This window comes from Pleurodeles waltl, chromosome 6 (genome assembly GCF_031143425.1).
Source record: "Pleurodeles waltl isolate 20211129_DDA chromosome 6, aPleWal1.hap1.20221129, whole genome shotgun sequence".
NCBI lineage: Eukaryota > Metazoa > Chordata > Amphibia > Caudata > Salamandridae > Pleurodeles > Pleurodeles waltl.
This window is the reverse complement of record NC_090445.1, coordinates 1,522,899,279-1,522,917,421: the sequence shown is the minus strand read 5'-3', so window position 1 is coordinate 1,522,917,421 and position 18,143 is coordinate 1,522,899,279. Positions and strand designations below refer to the sequence as shown.

At 43.2% G+C, this 18,143-nt stretch overlaps 1 protein-coding gene across 2 annotated transcripts in view; it reads right to left on the bottom strand.

The window, feature by feature from the left end:
- Positions 1-2,756: 2,756 nt before the first annotated feature.
- Positions 2,757-18,143, bottom strand: part of AURKAIP1 (aurora kinase A interacting protein 1) — a 34,224-nt gene continuing 18,837 nt past the window's right edge. For both annotated transcript variants that reach the window (XM_069241063.1, XM_069241064.1), the window contains exons 3-4: positions 15,990-16,450; positions 2,757-2,946 (exon numbers count right to left, since the gene is read on the bottom strand). In XM_069241063.1, coding sequence (XP_069097164.1) covers positions 2,833-2,946; positions 15,990-16,450 — 575 coding nt within the window. In that variant the 3' untranslated portion in view covers positions 2,757-2,832. The remainder of the gene's footprint in view (positions 2,947-15,989; positions 16,451-18,143) is intronic.

Below are 18,143 nucleotides of genomic sequence, written 5' to 3'. Positions count from 1 at the left end.
CTTTGTTTCTTTCAGTGAATTTCTATGGTATTTTGAAAGTAAATTTTTATTACTATGTTAATCCATCTACCACTGCGCGCGGCCTTTGGCATGTGTGGTGGGGGTTGGCCACAGGGCATGTCTTTCTAGGTGAGAGAGTAGGTGTGAAAGGGAGTCTCTGAGTGTGAGAGGGTCTATGTGGGTGAGAGTGGGAATGAGAGAGTCTGTCTGGGTGTGAGAGCATGTGTAATAGTATCGCTGTGAGAGGTTGTTTCAGTGTCTGTGTGGGACTGTTAGTGGGTGTGAGAGTGAGTGGGTCTGAGTGGATCTATGAGAGGGTGCGTGAGTTTGTGAGAGGGTGCGTGAGTCTGAGTGAGGGATTGAGTCTCTGAATGGGTCTGTGAGTGGATGCATGAGCCTGAGTGGGTGTGTCAGTGGCTGCATGAGTGACTCTACCACAAAGGAACCGCACCTGCTCATTATCCAACAAGAGTCCACAGTGTCTACCCAATTGAAGTACTTTCTGCTGGTTAGTTAGTGTGTGCTACCTTGTTGGGTTATGTCCAGTGTGTGTTCTACACTACAGATGCGTAATGGACGATGAGGAAATGTCTCCAGGCGACCTTGTGTGTTTAGCAATGTGATTGTTAATCGTGCGTCTTTCTCCAGAATTCTGTGATAACACGAATCCTGCAGTAGAGAGACCAACAAGAATACAAAGACGTAAATCTCCGCCAAACCAGGGTCCTTCCCCTTATCTATTTGATGTAAGTGCTTTTCTATTTTGTGGAGCAGTCCTCACACTCCTCAGCATCAATAAAGCACCACCAAAATCAGTGGGAAAAGTGGGGATCTTTGGTAAGCTGTCCATCATCCTGGCAAAAGGCAGGAAAACCTTCGCGTACTACTACATTGGACAGTGCGGGGCCAAGTGGACGGAGCTTTTAGGTGATCTGCACATTTGTATACTTGTATCAATTTAAAGGGAGACCCATGGACTCTAGGGGAGGGGGCCACGAGGCCCCCCTCCAAGGGCTGATTTGCGCCCCGGGACCTGATTCCCCAGGCCCATGTCCTAAGGGTGCCCATTAGGGGACCCCGAGTGCAATGGGACCGTGGGGGGAAGCCTCAAGGCCCTTACGGACCAAGCCGGTTGTCCGTCTCCTGTGGGAGCCAGAGTTGCTTTTGCACACTGGGAGCTGCTAAACATGCAGCTCCCTGCCTGCAAATACAATCGTTTCATCTATTTCCCTGACCGCATCCCTGAGGGTGGGGAAAGAAATGCAACCTCTGCTGTCAGCAGGCGAGAACACTTAGACAACTCTCGTCTGTTGGAAGCAGAGTATTTGCTGTGACTTGGTGGGAGCTGTCAAAGTTACCATCAAGTCAGAGCAAAAGCTATGTCCCGAGGGTGGGCACCCCAGGACATAGCAGGAGCCGACCCTGGGTAGTGGCGGTCATCAGGGCTATTATTGGCTCCTCGACAGGGCCCTCCTCTAACTTTTCAATTTAACCCCAGGGAGATGGTGGTCCCCGATGCCGTCATTATGTTAGTTCCCCGGTGCCGTTATTATGTTATTTCAGATCTGGGAAGGTGGCAGTCCTTGGGCCTGCAGGGATGGGGTGAGATGGGGCGTGAGCACCCCCCAACGTAAATTTCATTTTTAGCCCTGGGGAGCAGGCAGTCCCCAGGGATGTGGTGGAGGCGGTATGGGCCTCCCCCATTACGAATTAATGTTTTGAAACTGGGGATGTGGTGACCACAAGGGCTCAATGAGCCTTAGGACGGGGCCCTTGCGCCGCCCACCTTTTTAAAAAAAAAAAAAATCTACTGGACCTGACCCACCCAAAAGGCTCTGTTCAAAACGAATATTGGCAACAAAAAAAAAAAAGTGTTTTTTTTTTTGCCCTGGTGGGTCCCTCTAGGACTAAGGGGTCAGGTTGTCCGAACCCAGCCTCCTTTTCTTACTTTATGTTTTTCCAAGTCCCAAGATGGCTGCCAACACTTCCTGGTTAAAGTGTTGGCAGCCAATCAGATCTCAGCAGGAGATCTGGAGTATTCGCAAAGCTTTCACGCCTCCTTATATCAATATTTTTTTTAATATCTCAAAAACTACTGAACAGATTTACAACAAAAAGACTTCTTTCTGGACCAAAAGTTACCTTTCTGCCAAATTTGGTGTAATTCCGTCGAGCAGTTTGGGCTTTAGTTGTTTTCAAAATCCCCATGAGATTTATAATAGGAAACACACTTTTTTGATCCCCCTCTTTTTCTCAGCCCCCACATGATGGATCACCCCGAAATGTCCCATGTACAAGATTCTCAGGAACACTTTTTTAGGGAAAATGTTGTGAAGATTTGACGAACGGCGCCAAAGATATAGGCAAGTCAAAAGATTATTTTTCTATAGTCTAACTATAACTACCTAATAGCGACAGTATGTATTAAATATAATGAACACACACACATATATATATATATATAAATATATTTATACACACACACACACACACTTACCTTCAATGACGAAAAGTAAAAGGCACTCCCAATGTAAACTTTTCCAATATAAGGGTAATGCCTCATGCACTTACTGCCATGCACTGGCTTCCGATATAAAGCCATGTGAAGTAACGACCTACATACTTTTGGTGGATGTAAAGTAGCATTGGTGTATGCCCTCCAAAACAGCTTTTATAAGTAGGGCCGAAGTGTTGAAGATATTGAGGTGAATTGAGAGACAAGCAAATTTAACATCCAACACCAAGGAACAAACATATTTCATGTCCACAAAAACAATCTTTATTACAATGCATTAGTTCAAGTTAAATAGTAAACTCCCTCACACATGCCTGTCATTCTGCTCCCCCCCTTCTTGTTGTGTAAATCTTGGGGGCTTGCCAGCCTTCTGGGAGCTTTCTCAAACCTGCTGCACGCCAAATGCGCTTAAGATCTCGTTCAAATTTCACCTGTAACAGAGTGGGAAAAAAAAACAATTGCAAATGTAACTATATTTAGTCTGTGTCATAAAGAGTACGTAAACTAATCATGTAAAGGTCCAACAGTTAAGGATAAAGTGCAACAGCCAGTGTTGATCTCTGTGCTACAGATCAGGGTCAATTCATAAATCAAACCTGTAACCAAGAAAGATTAATGTTCATTCCAGACAGAAGCATTTTTAGGCGAGTAAAAAACATACTATTAAGCAATCGTTTTAATGACAGTGGGTAATTTTCTTGTAAACGAAAAACGGTATTGTTTAACGCAAAATCTCTTACTATCATAACAAAACAACATTAAATTATATTATTATATTTCTTGTGGCACACAGAGCAGTGGATCATTGCTCACAGTTTTGTAGGAACGTATATAAACAAACATTACAGATACCACACTATTCAGACGAAAGTAATATGAATTCTGTTAACGAAGATATGTATGATTTACATATGATTTAAGATCAAAACTGCAAACTGTGTAACCGATTTTCACCCAAGCACTTTATTTCTAAAATTGACAATCTTTTGGGGTGAGTGGGTAGGGAGGTAGAATGCCATGTATATGGCTCTTTAGGGGTGGCCTGTGGTTAGCGGGTTGCCTGGAAAAGTCTTTTAGGAGGAGTAACTCCCTGAGCTATCCCAAACGGAACAAAAAGATGAAAAACAGTAACATTTTAATCAATGCATGTTCCGTAAAAATGCCACAATAAATTCAATTGTGCGCCGAAAATTTTCCATTTTTATGCTACAAAAAACTTTAAATCAGTGCTGCAATATCCTGGGAGAGGGGGAAGTGGAGGGGGTGTTGTATAAAAATCAATAGAGGATAAAGGGAAAAGGGTTAGGAGAGTGAGTAGGTAGGGGGGACCTTTAAACAGTAAAGAAAACAATATACAGTGCACTAAGGGCAGATTGTGCACAATGAACGTGTAAAAACAGTCTATCAAGAGTATACCAGGGCATAAATAACACACGGGCGAGATTACAGATTTACACATGCTTTTGCTTTAGCTCATCCGAGCGCAGTCAACATTAAAGGCTACAAAACTCTGGCACCACTTCACCACCCTCAACATTTTTCTCGGTTATCAGACAATTTCACATTACTAAACTACGGCGAAAGTGAATCCATTGCATGTCTGGTTAATGAGTGCCCTCTGCCTGCCACTGAGCAGCAATGCAACAACTAAACTGAAGCCGTGGACATTTACAGTCGTTTACAAGTAGTACTGTGCTACTCAGACTTGCCCTTTTGCTCTTGTCAATGTGGTCTAATGACTACAAATTGTAGTAGAAGTATAGAATTCAGACCACCAGCTCCTACGTTATCCATCAACGGTACCATGCCACATTTGTCAATCTCTCATCAGGCGTCTAGACCAAGGCCATAATACTTTTTATGTCACTTTATGTTAAAACTTGATTCATTCCCATAAACTGCCACAATGAATTAAATAATATTGGGAGTTCTTGTTCCCATGCTCTAAACAACCAATCTCAAGGTCACTATCAAAGAGGCCAGCTTCAAATGGTCATTTGAAATGGGTGTTAGTGATCTATTAAGCTTGCAATCTGGTAAACCATCCTGACAGTGGCTCATAAGTCATTCCTGCGTTTAATGGCTAGGCCCTTCAAATAATACTAATACAAGCACTGACAAAGAGAGTGGTGGGATGGGAAGAAGCACACGGAGTACTGGGGGAAGCAACATGGACTGCAAGGGTTAAAACAACAGGGAAAGTGTGGGTGGGAGAAGCAACAAAGATGGATGATGGGGGACGCAGCACAGAGGACGATGGAGAAAGGGATGTAACACGACATGGAGAGACAGCAACACAAGGAGTGGGGGAAGAAGTGATGGGCAAGAAGTAATGTGAAGCTTGGGTGGGGATAAGTACATGGGTGAGACACAGGGGCGTAGGAGACAAATTTCTGGGGCGGATCTCCGTTACGTGTAAATGTTAGAAAGAGATACCCATCTAGTAGCTAAATCGTATAGTGTGAAAAGATAAAATCTTGCCTTCCCTGTTTCAGTGAATGGTGTGATCCTAGGCAACTACAAATACTCAGGACACAAGTCCTAAACAAAAAAAAAAAGGAAGGGGGTGGGGAGGTCAACTAACCGCGTTAGGCAGTATGCATGTGACATCACAATGCATGACATCATGGCATGTGACACTGCACTTGGCATAACAACCCATGACCTCAAAGAAGGTGGCATCAGATCTTAACACCTCAAGACATATGTCTAGCTGGTCTATCATGAGTATGTTTGAGCGCATTACTATATTTAAAAAACTAGATTTTGCTTTGGGGTTGTGCCAAAAAAGTTAGGCAACCTTGACATAAAATCTGGGCCTCAATTTATGAATTAATTTTTTTAGAGGCTCGGCCGCTAATAAATTGGCATAAGGGAGAAACGTGGCAGTAAATCAGTTCTGCTTAACTGGTGCAAAGTCTGCATTTTAAAATATCTTGTAGGGGTTAAGGCATCTGGCTGAAGAGATCTTTGTGTGCCCAGTATATCTCAGCGAATAATAATGTGTATGATGTAAATCGCTTGGACACCCTGAATTGGATTAAGTAGCGCTATAAACGAAATAAAACAAAATAGTGGTATTTAAATTATTACTTGGGTACATACTGGGCCAGACCAACACATCTGGCATTCTTACAGTGCATACCTATCTCTTATATGCAGGGACTGAACAAAGTGAAAACCATGTCTCTCTTAGATACCTGTGAAGCAATAGCAAGCTGTGTGCTTTTGTTTTCTTAAATAGCAGCTAAGTGTGAGGCTCCAGACAGCTTTCAGCTAGGATAATCAAACAAAAGTAGGCCTGATGGCCCATTAATTGCAACCTTTGTCCTGGGCCAGCAGAAATGTACAATCGGAAAGCCCTCTTTCATGCCGCCCAGAAGGAATTAAAGTGCTTCTAAAAGTGTGTGCAGGCGCTTCTGAAAATGTCAAAATACATCAGGATGAAATGGTTCTGCAAGATAAAAGTGAGAGGGGAAATTCTTTTGTCCCTTTGATCCCCCACCCTCGTCCCCCATGTCCCCTATACTCCAAAATCTAGGGGGGGGGGGGGGGAGTACACCCCCTGCGTCTCCCACACTTCCTATGCCCATTGTGAGACAGCAAGGCAGGTGGAACACTCAGGTGAGTGCATCACCGAATGGGGCGGCATAGAAGCACACCGGTGAGAGAGAGTAGCACAGAGCCACGGACTGGACAAGAGAAGTACACGAGGGAGACAGCTGGAAGGCACACACTCTCATGTAGTGTTTAAACAAAAACAAATAAATAAACAGTGCTTGAAAAGTAAGCAATGAAAGGTCACAAGTAAGGGATTAATGCCTCAGGAGAGGCAAAAACAATAAGTGGAAGTTACACCCACACAAGGCAACAAATAAAAAGCAAGCAAATGAGTGACAATAAAGCAAACCAATGTTAAGTAACAGACAGGGTCTAGGCCCACTGTAAAAAGGTTGTTTTTTTTTTTAACCAAAATACATCTTGTGCTGTAGGATAGGCAAGATGTAAAACACCACTCTGCATTCAGAATTACCACATTAGCGTCATACAGGGCTTAAATAAATGGAGCTCTACCACATCTTTCTGCAATTTGTCTTCAACTGGCTAAGTGCCCGGCTGTTACTCAACCAAGAGCCTTCAGAGGCACTACATTACAAATTTGGTGATAGCAACTGCTTTACTGCTGGAGTTTAGACTTCCATTAAATATGGGTTTTTGATCCCCAATAATTAAGCCGCTGGTGTATGAATCTGCCTGGAATTTTACAGACACTTGTCATTGCCAGCTCACTTAACTTTCTTTCTGATAGGGCAAGGAGCAAAAACGTTTTTTAGGATGATCTAAAATTAGAAAACCTGAATTTAATCCACGCTGGTAAGGTAACTCTCTACTACAGCAAAAATTGCTGAATGCTATTGCAAAAGATCTGGCCAGGCGAAAGACTTATTAAAACATGCCCTTTTTAGGTCGAGCCTACCAAACCCAATTTGCAAGAGACCTATTGTCAGCTTAACTTACAGCTGACTTCATGTCAGCCTATTACTTTACCACAGCTGGCCTTATTGTCACTCATTTGCTTGCTTATGTGATGGCTTGTCTTGTCTATCTGGTGTTTGTTCATCTCCTGAAGTTTAGCCACTTTGTATCCTTCCGTGGCTCACTTTTGGGAGAACTACTTTTTTTGTTTAAACACTCCTTTAGAGTGCATGTGTTTTTCAGCTGTCTCCCTTGTTTCCTTCTGTTCCCCCGCACTGATGCAGTCTTTTGCAAATGTGCTTACCTGCCCCACCATACTGTGTTGCTTTCACCCATGCATTTCTCACTTTGCCCAGTGTTGTTCTCTCCCTGGTGTCAGTCTTCTGCACCCTTCTTGTCCCGTCTCTGTGTGCCTTTTCCCCTTATTCCTCTCTCATCCACTACTCAGAACTGCACATTTGAAAACAGGGATGTGAAATTCCTATCACCCTACGCCCTGGACATATGTTTGAGTTCAAGGGCAACAAGTTTTCACGTTTATTTTGTCCTGGGGACAAGTAGGCCCAACCCTTTGGCTGCCAGTTTACAGAGAAGGAAACTTTCTACAGTTGAGGTAATATGAGTGTCCATATATTAATGCTATTCAAGCTTGTATTTATGGTCCATTAATGAAAAGCCTTCATTATTAGCGTGAGCACTGTAAATACACATTTTAAGATCACACTGCACTACTGACAATGGCTCCAGTTTAATAATAAAAAAAAAGTGTACACACATTTTGAAAAGTTTAACAATATGAGAATAAGTTTAATGCTCCCAGAATGCTGTCTGATTAGATGCAAATGTTTGCAGAAGCTTGCAAGCAAGAGTGATCATTCTTTGCTTTCAAAATAAAATGTTATGAAAAAAATGCAAGTAGGAAAAAAACATTTCACTACTATGAAACTTTAGCTGCTATATCTTTGAAGCGTCATTTAGTAAAATGTATTGATGCATGCTAGTATTTCTAAAAAATATTCCTAATGGAAAATCAGTGTAGTCATTTTCAACAAGATTATGCGAAGCATGAAAATAAACAAGCACTGGCAAAGCCAACCGATCTGACATTTTTTGTGAGTCTTCTGGTTTTGTCAATGCTTGTCTTGTTTTGACATGGTTTTTTGTAACACTTTATTGTTGTGGGAGCTGCCAGGACCTCACCATTTTAACAAACACTAGAAAAAGAAACAAGCATTTTCAATGCAACGGGTCACGCATTTGTTCGAGTTAGATCTATTAGCGCTGTAAAGCAAAAACAAAACGCAGCGCGATCGCGCTATGTAAAATGCAGCGCGATCGCGCTGTGTGGAAAATAAACAGATAAAGTAGTTCGGACTCCAGACTGAAAACATCGAGCCTCGTATGTTTTTGGTACTTTACCAGTGCTGTGTAGGTGGGCTAAACACCGGAAAAGGCATGACCTATGCATGCCTTTCACAAATGAAAGCAAACGGATTTTAAAAGGCAAGCCCACGAACCAATGTAAGTGACTGACGTGGCATGGGCGTGGTTTGAAGCCCAAAGAGAGATTACAGAATGGAAGGAGCACTTTGTGCTCACCCATAAAAAAAGTTGTTGGTCTCAAAAAGCACACATTGCCAGCAGTGGCGTAAGAAAGGCCATGCAGCTCTCCTCTAGGGACCCCCCTCCCCACCCCCAAAGCAACCCCCACCCCCCAGCACAGCACCTGACCTGAGTGAGTCTGGAGGGGGCATCCATTTTCTTTGCAGGGGAGCCCCCTCCAGTTTTGTTACACCACTGATCGCCACTGTAGTTCCTCATTCTGAACAAAACTACTTTGCATGCCAATATGCTTCTTGTGGAAGAGCAGAATGTGATCACTCACAATACTGTAAAGCCAGCCGATAGATAAAGAAATAGAAGTTTAATAAAAAACAACATTTCTTTGATGACGTCAGACCTAATTAGAAACCCAATTCTGAAGGAAAATCGCAAAAGTGCACCCCTGATATATGTCTTTGAATTAGTGGCCTTCATGAATTCACAAGCACTTACAGAAGTAGACCAGGAAATCGTACTTCTAGGAAATATTTGTGAACTGTATTTTAGCACCAGCAAATATTGAGTGTTTACAAGTTCACTTTCCCTCCAACCACTTTTTTCCCAACCCTAGAAGAACTTCTACTTCTACCATTGTCAGGAGTAAATTTCCAGCCTTTCTCATTATGGGAAAAGATTAAAGAAGAGCTTGTGAAAATCCTTAAAACATGCAAGATATTAGGTTTGCAGGCTCAAAGGCATTCCAGCCCTGGAACTATTGCTTCCTGCTTCCGGCAGCCCCAGTATGTAGATCTGCAGAAAGGTGGCAACATAAAGAAATTGCTATAGTAGGGATTGAAATTGCAAGTATTCAAGCCCTACTATAGTAGTAGCCCTGGCATAATCAGGGAAGCTATTATCAGAGGTCTTACATAATTACGTTGCGGACATAATTTGTCGCTGCGCTACTTGGCACCAAAAGGACAAGTAGATTTTATTAGAGGACAAGTAGATTTAAAAAGCAACCTGTCCCACGGACAAGTAGATATTTTAATAAATTCCACACCCCTGGAAAAGAAACAAATAAATGGCTAGGCAGCAAATTATAACCAGCCCTTCTTTTAAAAAATCTGCTTTCTATTTTCCTATTTGTTGTACTTACAGATCTATCTCGGATCAGTAAGTTAAAAAATATACATATTGTGCATGCATCATGGTGCATGCATCCACAAGATGCGGCTACCACATCAGGCCTTTTTTTGTGGTATTCCTTCCTGCAAAAGGCACCAACATCTCCAGTGTGATATATATATTGGTTCTGCAAGTGCTTCAAGTAGTTTAGTTTAAATCTGTTACATCGTTTTTGGAACTGAAAAAAATCTGGATGAATTATTCCAAAACCTTAAAGGCCCAGAAGCCTTTCCTTAACTCTGATCCTTTTTTTTGGGCTTGGATAATTTTCCCCTGAGCGATTGCTCAAGGTTAAACAAAGTGCCAGCATTTTTCCCAGCATCTGTTGTGTGTTTGATGTAGCACCCTAAGTGGCCAAGGGAAAGCCTAGCAGCGGGTCCCTTTCTTACTATGACACCGGAGACAAACATTGTTACCTAGAGCAATGCATGCAGGGAAAGTATTTTACCTTGCAGCTGAATAAACTCACCATTTTTTGGATAGACAAACTGCACGCATTTCTCCCATCACCTTTTATGGTAAATGTTCAGTCAGCTGCTCCTGGGCACTAAGGCAAAATGTGAGGGCCCTATGCACAACCACTGCTTATCTAACCTTAACATTTTTCCTCACTATCTACATTGGTCCCACCTCCTTCTCCTAAATATATTCCCACTTCTTCCAAAATTATCAACTGCCTTGCCCAAGAGACAGGCTGAATGTATATCCCATCCTCCGAAGTCCAATTAAAAAGCTGTGTATATTCAAAACACCACCTTCGGGCCACCGGTACAAGCAGGGCATATGGAAAAAAGGAAGCAAAGATAAAGCCTGCTGCAGTAATCTCTTCTCCTGCACTGAAATTGTCCAGAACACTCACCTCTGCACCACCCTCCTGACTTTGCCTAATGTAAGGCAAGTTTCATCTTCACCCCCTGTAAGAAAATGGCTCCCTGTTGCAGTTAACCCCCACTTTTTGCCTGATAGTGATGCTGACTTGACTGAGAAGTGTGCTGGGACCTGGCTAACCAGGTCCCAGCACCAGTGTTCTTTTACCTAAAATGTACCATTGTTCCCACAATTGGCACACCCCTGGCACACAGATAAGTCCCTTGTAAAAGGTACTAGTGGTACCAAGGGTCCTGTGACCAGGGAAGGTCCCTAAACGCTGCAGCATATGTTGTGCCACCCTAAGGGACCCCTCACCTAACACATGCACACTGCCGTTGCAGATTGTGTGTGTTGGTGGGGAGAAAAAGGCAAAACCGACATTGCATCCCCCTCAGGATGCCATGCACACAAAATGTTGTCTGTGGCATAGGTAAGTCTCCCCTCTAACAGGCCATGAGGCAGGGTGCACTATACCACAGGTGAGGGCATAGCTGCATGAGCAATATGCCCCTACAGTGTCTAAGTCTATTCTTAGACATTGTAAGTACAGTGTGGCCATATTAAGTATATGGTGTGGGAGTTTGTCAAAAACAAACTCCACATCTCCATAACGGCTACACTGAATACTGGGAAGTTTGGAATCAAGCTTCTCAGAATAATAAACCCACACTGATGCCAGTGCTGGATGTATTAAAAAATGCACACAGAGGGCATCTTAGAGATGCCCCCTGTATTTTACCCAATCCTTCAGTGCAGGACTGACTGGTCTGTGCCAGCCTGCTGCTGAGAGACGAGTTTCTGACCCCCTGGGGTGAGAGCCTTTGTGCCCTCGGAGGCCAGAAACAAAGCCTGCTCTGGGTGGAGGTGCTTCACACCTCCCCCCTGCAGGAACTGTAACATCTAGCAGTGAGCCTCAAAGGCTCATGCTTCGTGTTACAATGCCCGAGGGCACTCCAGCTAGTGGAGATGCCCGCCCCTGGACACAGCCCCCACTTTTGGTGGCAAGTCCAGGGGAGATAATGAGAAAAACAAGGAGGAGTCACCCACCAGTCAGGAAAGCCCCTAAGGTGCCCTGAGCTGAGGTGGCCCCTGCCTTTAGAAATCCTCCATCTTGGTTTTGGAGGATTCCCCCAATAGGAATAGGGATGTGCCCCCCTCCCCTCAGGGAGGAGGCACAAAGAGGGTGTAGCCACCCTCAAGGACAGTAGCCATTGGCTACTGCCCTCCCAGACCTAAACACACCCCTAAATTTAGTATTTAAGGGCACCCAAGAACCCAGGAAATCAGATTCCTGCAACCTGAAGAAAGAAGAAGGACTGCTGACCTACAAGCCTGCAGAGAAGGAGGAAGACGACAACTGATTTGGCCCCAGCCCTACCGGCCTGTCTCCAACTTCGTAAACCTGCTCCAGAGACGCATCCGACAGGGACCAGCGACCTCTGAAGCCTCAGAGGACTGCCCTGGACTACAGGACCAAGGCACTCCCGTGAACAGCAGCCCTGTTCAAAACCTGCAACTTCTTTGCAACAAAGAAGCAACTTCCAAAGACTTCACGATTCCCGCTGGAAGCGTGAGACTTCACACTCTGCACACGACGCCCCCGGCTCGACCTGCATAAAACCAACACCTCAGGGAGGACTCCCCGGCGACTGCAAGCCCGTGAGTAACCATAGGCGCCAATGTGTTTTGGGCACCTCTTTGACCTCTGCACTTGACCGGCAGTGAGCTACTGGTGAGGTAACTTTGGGGTTGCCTTGAACCCCCAACGGTGGGCTGCCTATGCCCCAAACTTGAGACTTGTAAGTGTTTTACTTACCTTTAAAACTAACCTTTACTTACCTCCCCCAAGAACTGTTGATTTTTGCACTGTGTCCACTTTGAAAATAGCTTATTGCCATTTTTACAAAGACTGTACATTATATTGTTTTCATTCAAAGTTCCTAAAGTATCTAAGTGAAGTACCTTACATTCAAAGTGTTAACTGTAAATCTTGAACCTGTGGTTCTTAAAATAAACTAAGAAAATGTATTTTTCAATATAAAAACCTATTGGCCTAGAGTAAGTCTTTGAGTGTGTGTTCCTCATTTATTGCCTGTGTATGTACAACAAATGCTTAACACTACCCTCAAATAAGCCGACTGCTCAACCACACTACCACAAAATAGAGCATTAGAATTATCTACTTTGGCCACTATCTTACCTCTAAGGGGAACCTTTGGACTCTGTGCACACTATTTCTTACTTTGAAATAGTATATACAGAGCCAACATCCTACACCCCCTCTAACTTGCCCAAGGGTAAGGTGGGATTACAAAATGAGAGGAGAGACGGGCTAACAGAGAATAGTACCGCTCACAGCTGCCCTAGCAGTCTGCTTACAATTCTAACAGTGTGCAGGCCGGCTTTGAGCTGCCCTGCTCCACTATGGCCTGAGGAAAAGCTGGCCAGCTGGCCCTGCACACTAGTCACAATTGTGAAAAGAGAACATGACACACAAATGCACACCCCACATTAGGTGCCCTACACCTGCCATCCGACACTCACTCGAAGTTTCAACCTCAGATGCCCACACACTCAGTGCACACCAAGTTAACAACCATAAAAGTGCTTCACACCATTAAACAATACATAAAGTACTATCATATGCTGGCATGTCTGGTTTATTATCACCAATATCTAATGACCATAATAACTCAAAAACGTCCTCAATGTTAGGTTACTTAATAAAACGTCAATACAATGCAAAAAAGCACTTGCAAAACCAATAGGTGTCTCACCTACGTGACCTATAGGCTCTGGCAATGGTTTTCAGCCATGTGCCATAGCATCCCAGACGCTGTGCAGCGTGGCTAAAGTTTCTTGGAAAAAATGCCTTTAACATGGCCGCCCATGCATGCACACGCCTACCAAATAACAGTAGCTTTTTTTTATGATAGCTATGGAGTCTAGTTGGTTCTTTTTTTAAGCAAGCACAGGGAGGCGGTGGAATGCACAAGCAACATTAGGAGGGTGGGCAGGAGGTGTTAACAACACGGCGAAAGCAGGAGGGAGGCATACGCAACACACATAGGAGGAAAGCAACAAGGAGGGAGTGGTTGAAGGGGGGGAACAGGGAGAGAGAATGAGGGCCGGGGAGGTGGGGAGGAAGGGACCTGGAGGACGCAGCGAGGCAATAGCAAGCACAACAGGGAGGGGCACTGGGAGAAGAACTCGGGGGACAGAGAGCAACCCAAGTACAGAGAGCGAGAAGTACACTGGAAAGACAGCTCGAAAATACATGCACTCTCATAGAGTGTTTAGCACACAAAAAAAAAAAAACAAACAGTGACCTGAAAAGCAAGTACTGGAGGCAGATATGCCAACAAATCAGAGAGGGAAATGCTTCATGGCTTCAAAGAGGCAATGCTTCAGGGTAGGGACAAACTCAAGCCTCACAAGTAGGGACACAAATAAGATGCAGGCAAATGAGAGTGACAGTAAAGCCAACCAATGGCAAGTAATAAACTGGCTCCAGACCCAGGTATTTTGTTTGTAAGACATAATATGCCTCGCAATAGCGCATGTGTGGTCTAGTAGGCTCGACCTAAAAACTATTCTACACTTACCATTTCCACGACTCAAGCTACTTAGTTAATGAAGAATACATTCACACACTGAAACTTTCACATCTCATTCAAATTTCACAAGTGATGGCGGGTGTAAGAGTTAAGGTTGAGTAAGTACAGTGGTGTCTGTGAGTAGGTGAAGTTAGTATCTTAACTTGGGTTTTCTGGCCTCTATGTTCTGTTGGGCTGTACTCGCTACTACCCACTCTGAACGGTTCACATGTAATAGCGTCCATCCCCAAACTTCATAATTAATCATATATCTATAGCCACCACTTCTGAAAATGTTATTGGATGATGTAGACCCAGGAATATAGTGCACTTCATTCTGCCCATAAGGCACAAACTTCATGAACAAATGCTGCATCAGTGTCCTAAATGCACCCTGAAATTGGGGCTCCAGTCTGACCTCTAGTACACAGTCTATTGAAAGGTGACATTAGTTCTTCCTTTCCAAGCAGATGCCACCCTTGCTCTTGCCAAAGGCCTACTCATTCTTTCTTATATGGGTCAATCATTTCTCTCGTACTGAAAATGCAATTCGATCCATCAGTATTCACACTGTAGTTCCTCCTCCCGAATGGCAGGAAAAATATTTCACATATTAAATCAATTTCCTAAAATATCTTGACAGTGCATGCTATTTAAATGGCATAATCTGGATACTCGCAGAAGAGAGAAACTGCAACCACGTCCACAGACGGAAGCCCTGAAAAAAGAATCCACACACACTGTGAGACTTAACTTTTTGGGTTAGCACATGTGTATCACGTGTTAATTGGTGGTATTAAAAGAAGTTGACTTCTTCAGAACACACCACGTTGTGGATTGGGATCTACAGAAAAAATGTGACATTTCCTAGTAGGGCTTGCCCCTAAAAAGCTGGTAGAAGAAAAGTTGCAGTCAAACCTCAATTTGTACGCCCATTAAAAACATCATGAGGTCTGTAAAGGGGTGCAACCCTATTTTATCTAACAATGTTCTGCTGCTCCAAACTAGGATGGCCTTTTAATTAGCTATGATCACCAAGAAATGATTCAATAAGTAGGTTGTGTTAGTTAAAAGTATCAATATAACGGATGTAAGCTGCAATAACATATGTCTAATTTTATTACAGTTTAGTTGTAACAACCTTTCTCACTTGCAATTGGTAGGAGGTAGTATACATTTATTCATTAAAATTCTGGTTCTAAATAAGGTGGAGCTAGAATGCACGACTGCATATTCTAATCTACTGCCAAAAGAAGATTATGATGAGAAAAGGCCACAAATAATTTAAGAGAGTATTGTGGAGGGTGAGGTGTGTGCTAAAATGTTTAATGAGGAATAAATGAAAATTAAATATGTAAAAAAGGATACTGCTAGTCACTTCAGAGATCTGCGACTGTGCAAAGGAACTCAGACTTTGGTCTAGTTTGTCTATGTTGCCATGCAATTCTTTGGTGACTTGCAATGCCTGTTGAAGTCCCCAGTGAATGTACCATTGCACACAAAAATAAAGAAACTGAAGCATTAGCTAAGTCTGAAAGACGTTTTTTTAGACGGTCAAGCAAGAAAACGATTGTCTTCATTTCTATGAGATAGGCTATCTGGTGATCCCAATATACTATTTTATTTAAATGAAAGGTGCCTTGGTAGTGCAGAGAAACAAAAAAAGCGAGCACAATGTCAATTATTATAAGTATCACTAAAAAATATAAACACTGAATTAATAAAGATTATCCTTTCTTGAGTGCCCTTAAATACCCATTACGTGGGTGTTTTCTGTGCTCTGCTTTTCCTAAGCAACTCACCTGTTTTCTTTTTTTACGGTTATCCATGATCTTCCGCTTCAGGAACTTTGTCCTTTTTTGCAGCTTCTTGTATTTGTGACGGTTCATCTTCCGCCGCCGGATTTTTAAAATGTTTTTACAGTGCATACTGCCTTTGAGAGCCTCCTCATCTGCCTCGTCCATGGGGGCTGCAGGCTCAGCAGGGGGGCAGTCAAAGAGAGGGGTTTGGACAGTCGGATCATAGGCGATTTTTTCATGAAGATCTAACACCTCCACCTTGGGCAAAGCGTAACGAATCGTGAGCCAGCTTTCTAGGGGTGTGATGGAGAGCTTTCGAGGCACAAGCATGTCTTCCAGTTCTGGATCCAGTGCATACCATCGCTGTGGGGGTCCTCCGCCTTTACTGGTGTGCTGTGTGCTGTAACTCACTCCACCATTAGAAGGCAGTATACTGGAAGACAAAGGCCTTGACAGAAATGTACCTACAGCAATAAGAAAACAAAATATTAACTCAGTTATGTTTAACCAAGGAATGCCATTTAACTGATAATTTGAGCCCATCGCTACATTCATATTGCCTTTCACTACAGCTTGTTAGGTGTAGAGGATTCATGTTTAGTCAATTCTAATAAATACCTTAATTCAGAGCATTTTCTTGGTAAGCTATTACTGTAACAAAAGCAAAAAAGCAGGATAGAACCATCGATTGTGAACCAAGGGCTCCACCGGAAGAATAATAGAATTTGGGGCAAAAGTGAAGGAGAATAAGAAGAACCATAGTGTTTGCCTTGGTATGCTTAATTCTTTCTATATGGTAATGAGAAGATTTACCACAAACATTTTATCTCCACGCACCCTACATTTTCATTCCCTTTCGAAGCCTCGCCACATATCCTGTCTCTGCAATGAATGTCTTAGGTGGCTACCAAGAAAAACTGCTAAAGTAGAAAGGCACATGTCCAGCACTACTTTATAGGGTCACAAGCGATTCACAGAGCCAATATACATATGTATAATCTGTGGAGATATTCAACCAGGCTTTAAGTTAAAGAGAGAAATTTCCAGTCACAACCTTCTTTTTTTTAGAGTGCATACAGCAAATTGGTAACAATTTGCCAAACAGCAGGTGATGCCATCTCGTTATCCAAATTCTATAACAATCACTGCTGTGACTCTGCTGATGGAAAGTTTAAAACAATACATTCCTCTTCTATACAATCAGATTAGCTATGCTTTCATTCATCAGAAAAGACAATATTTAGGACTTGGGTAGAAGTCTCACACTGCTTATATGCCTGCTGTTAAGCTCAGAGATGAAATATATCAGTTACCACTGATTGTTTCGCCTGCTTGTAAGTTCTCTCAGTTTTTACAGACAGGGTACCAAGACACAAACTTCAGAGCAGAATGGGCTGAAATGGTAACAACCTACGTCCCTTCTACTTAGGGACATTCCCAACCAATTGCAGAACACTCAATTGAACAACCATAGCTCTTAGCTATTCGGCACCAGCCTGGTGGGCTAGCACTCTGATGTGACTACAAGGAGCTAATGGAGCACTTGCGTACATAATACATACATCTACAACTTTTAAAATAGTTTGATCCCCCTTTTTTAGGTTATTGGCCCAGAGAAGAACACCACGACTCTCATATGCTCCTCTAAGAAAAGATCAGACAGAGAAGGTAGCTGCACTGGTGCGTCAGATGTCCAGTATCTAGCTTTTGCCTCTGGCTTGGAACGTCTTTAAGGCCAACGGAAGTCCTGCGTGAAGGAGCATACTTATAATCCATGTACGCTGTCCATGCTTGAAGTGTGTTCATCCATGTATGTAAGTTTCAGAGCAGTTAACAGTCATGGGGTCAGATGTATCATGCATTTTTGTGATCACAAACGACCCATTGGTGACCGCAAAAATGCATTTTGGTATTATGAATTCCAATTTGCGATTCGCTAATAGGAAGAAGCGTGTCAAGGGCAACCCTTCCTAATACCGAAACGCAGCAGTATGTAGGAATGTTTTGTGACTGAAATGCTGTTGCAAAACCTTTGCATTTTAGTGCCTACTTCAAGTAGGCGGTAACCCATTCCCAAATGAGAAGGGGTCCCCAGGGGACCCCTGCCCTTTTCTGAATGCATTAAATAACGTTTTTTTAAGAGCAGGCAGTGGTAAC